The sequence below is a fragment of the Camellia sinensis genome, chromosome 2 (genome assembly GCF_055761805.1).
Source record: "Camellia sinensis isolate YWXY chromosome 2, ASM5576180v1, whole genome shotgun sequence".
NCBI classification, from domain to species: Eukaryota; Viridiplantae; Streptophyta; class Magnoliopsida; order Ericales; family Theaceae; genus Camellia; species Camellia sinensis.
Window position 1 is genome coordinate 143481220 of NC_138962.1, and position 3168 is coordinate 143484387.

The following is a 3168-nucleotide window of genomic DNA, read 5'->3' on the forward strand; positions in this document are numbered from 1 at the left end:
ACTGACACATGCACACACACTGCACTAGTCCTGAATCACCCAAACACACGGCACACACTGTATTCTACTGCACACACACTGGTACCCAGTATTTGTCTGAATCTGTTCGATTTGCACACATGCCACATCTGTTCTGAAACGCCCAAACACGCTGACACAGCACACGTATTTTCTATAAGCACACCGGCACCCGGTATCTGCCTGAATCTGACAAACTTGCATACATGCCATATCTGTCTTTTCAAAATCGCATTTTGAATGTTGTCCTGCAATTGTTGTTTTCTGTTTGCAGGAGGGTTCCCATACCATTCGCGGGTATGGGAATACTGGTGCGCGGGAGTGGTATGACGAGCTCCCTGATGCGGTCCAGCGCATCGTGGACCGAGCGGGCTTCGGCACCTTCTGCCGAGGGCTCTCTAGGTTGTCCACCTGCAGACCTCTTCTTGCTGCTCTGGCGGAGAGGTGGTGGGACACCACCGATTCTTTCCACTTTTCTGCCGCAGGGGATATGACGATGACCCCTTATGACTTCTCGATGCTCACAGGCATCGGGGTAGGGGGTGATCCGATCCCCTTCGACATAGCGATGGATGAGTGGACCGCCGCTCAGGTTCATTTACTGGGGGAGGCCCCTCCGCTAGCTCGCCCAGGCTTCGTCCGCTATTCCTGGTTCGAGGCACAGTTCAGGGTCCTGCCCGCATTGGGGGAGGAGACTCAGATGACCGAGGAGGACGTGGAGAGATATGCTCGGGGCTTCCTCATGTTCCTTTTCGGGACTACTATCTTCGCCGACCGGGCGAACACCGTGCCTCTCTGCCTTCTCAGTGCACTGGTGGACGTCCGAGATATTCTGCACTTCGATTGGGGCGGCGCTGCTCTGGCCACCTTGTACGGATATATGAGCTCGGCTTCTCGCGGCAGCGGCCAGCTGCTCGGAGGTTACTGGCGGGCTTGGGAGGTACATTTCTTCTCCACTTTTCCTTTCTGTCTCGTACTTTCCGTAGTCTGTACACTGCACACACTGTAGTCTGCGTTACACTTACTGTATACTGTACACACGGCACACACATACATTCTGTTTTACACTGACTGTACACTGCTCACACTGTACACTGCACACAATACACTGCACAACACACGGCTCTGCCATTTCTGCTTTATTCTGTATACCCTGCTTTATCTGAAGGTCATACTGACATCTGTTTTGCAGTTGTGGGTTTATGCCTACTTCCCTAGGCTTGCACCTGTGCCAGTTGCGGAGCCTCCTCCGGCTGTTCCTTTCTCGAGTCGCTTTGACGGGGGATGCACCCGGCGACCTCGGGAGACATTCGGCTTCTTCCGCCGATACTTCGACACCATCACCCCCACAGAGGTATGCTTTACTTTCAGTTCGTTTAGCTTCGCTTTCCCACTGCATGTTTCAATAACAGTAGATAACAAACTGTCTGTTACTTTCAGATCACATGGCGGCCATGGGCTTCCTTGCCGTCGGCGATGCGGGGTCGGTTCCCTGGTGCTGAGGAGATCTCGCGTTTCCAGATTCTGCTAGAGGGCCCGGTCTGTCGGGCTTGGTACCTGGGGGAGCGTTTTCTACGCCAGACCCGCGGGTTACCTGAGCAGATAGTCCCGGCTCACCCTCCCGCAGAGATGAGGGAGACTGAGGGGCTGACCCCTGAGCAGCTGGATGATTACTCCATCGGCTGGGAGGAGGCCGGCTTCCGAGGCACCGGCGACTATCAGGAGTACGTGCGGACGTACCTGATGCGACCTTTGAGCGGTCGTCGAGCAGAGGGGGCCAGGCCTGTAGCATCGGCGGCTGGGGCCGGAGCAGGAGCAGGGGCTGGATCTTCGAGGAGGGCCCGAGTCCGTGGCAGGGGCGGAGCGCGGGGAGGACGAGGAGCTGGCTGGCCTGCCCTGCCTGCTGTACTGACTTTCCAGGGGCAGGGTGGGTCAACCTATCAGATCCCCTTCGCCCCTCCACCGGCTGGGCATGAGTTCACTGACATCCCCGACCTTCCGCCGGTATGTATCACTGCACTTCGTACAGTTATCTCACTTCAGTTTACTAATATTCCACAGAATACTAATGCATCTGATACCTTTGCAGGCTTCTCCTGAGTACACCCGTCAGTCGTTGGCGATGAATGCCTCGATGATGGGGATGCTCCAGCGGACATTTGACCTTCTGGCTGTCTACAGCATACCGGTATGTCCTTCTGACACTGGCCTCAAACCATTCATACACTGCTTCGCATAATCTGATTCACGGCATAACACCTGATACACTGATCTCACCGTATCTGAGCACTGCATACACTGCATTCTGCACTAAACTCTGTACTGACAAACTGCTCACGGCATTCATACACTGTATCCACACACTGCATTCTGCACTGATAAACTGCTCACAGCATTCATACACTGTATTCAACATTGCATTCTGCACTGATAAACTGTCTACAGTATACTGATGCATTTCACTTTTTGTGTGCTTTTTCAGCCTCCCTTCCAGATTCCCATGGCAGGAGGTGCTCCAGCCAGACCTTCTGTCCCTGCCCGGGGGAGAGATGAGGAGGGCAGGATATTTCCCCGCACTAGGGGTGGGCGTACTCACGTCGGGAGCAGCTCGCGGGCTCCAGTCCCGGACGATGACGACGACGAGGAGTCAGAGGCGGAGGCAGGGTCGTCGGAGGAGGAGACCGCAGACGGTTCTAGCTCGGGCTCTGATGACGACGCTGTTGATGCTCCTGGACCTTCGTCCAGGAAGAGGGCCAGGACGGACTGACGGCCCTTGGAGTGATCGACACAGATGCAGATTTTTGTTATCTTTTCTTTCTTTCCTTGTACTTTTCTTTTTGTTGGTAGTTAGATTACCTCGTACTGCCACAGGCAGGTTTTGTTTCCAAAGCTTGTACATTTGAAAAAGATAATGAAATGAAACGAAACGAACTTTTTATCTGAAAAAGTGTTTACATTTACACATTTCATGCATTGCATCGCATCTCATCATGTTACACCTCAATGTAAATGGAATTGATTGGTTGTCTGAAAATTGAACACTTGCACTGTAATAATCAGATAACTAAACAGCCAACAGCAAAACAACCCAAGCAACCCACTGCCTGATTCTGGACACACAGCCCTTGCTCTACTGGGGATTAATCTGCA

The 3168-nt window shown here is 53.2% G+C and overlaps 1 protein-coding gene across 1 annotated transcript; it reads left to right on the forward strand.

Moving 5' to 3' along the window:
* The first annotated feature begins 1943 nt into the window (after nucleotides 1–1943).
* Nucleotides 1944–2834, forward strand: LOC145819695 (uncharacterized). Its single transcript, XM_082913601.1, has 3 exons — nucleotides 1944–2022; nucleotides 2108–2206; nucleotides 2501–2834. The coding sequence occupies exons 2-3, from the start codon at nucleotides 2141–2143 to the stop codon at nucleotides 2783–2785; spliced, it is 351 nt and encodes a 116-aa protein (XP_082769727.1). The 5' UTR covers nucleotides 1944–2022; nucleotides 2108–2140; the 3' UTR covers nucleotides 2786–2834.
* Nucleotides 2835–3168: the final 334 nt, after the last annotated feature.

What these genes read in the sequence shown, in the direction of transcription:
- LOC145819695 (XM_082913601.1), top strand. Translation starts at nt 2,141, where the DNA reads ATGAATGCCTCGATGATGGGGATGCTCCAGCGGACATTTGACCTTCTG. An exon ending in TGGCTGTCTACAGCATACCG is followed by an intron (nt 2,207 to 2,500) that starts GTATGTCCTTCT and finishes GTGCTTTTTCAG; the next exon opens with CCTCCCTTCCAGATTCCCAT.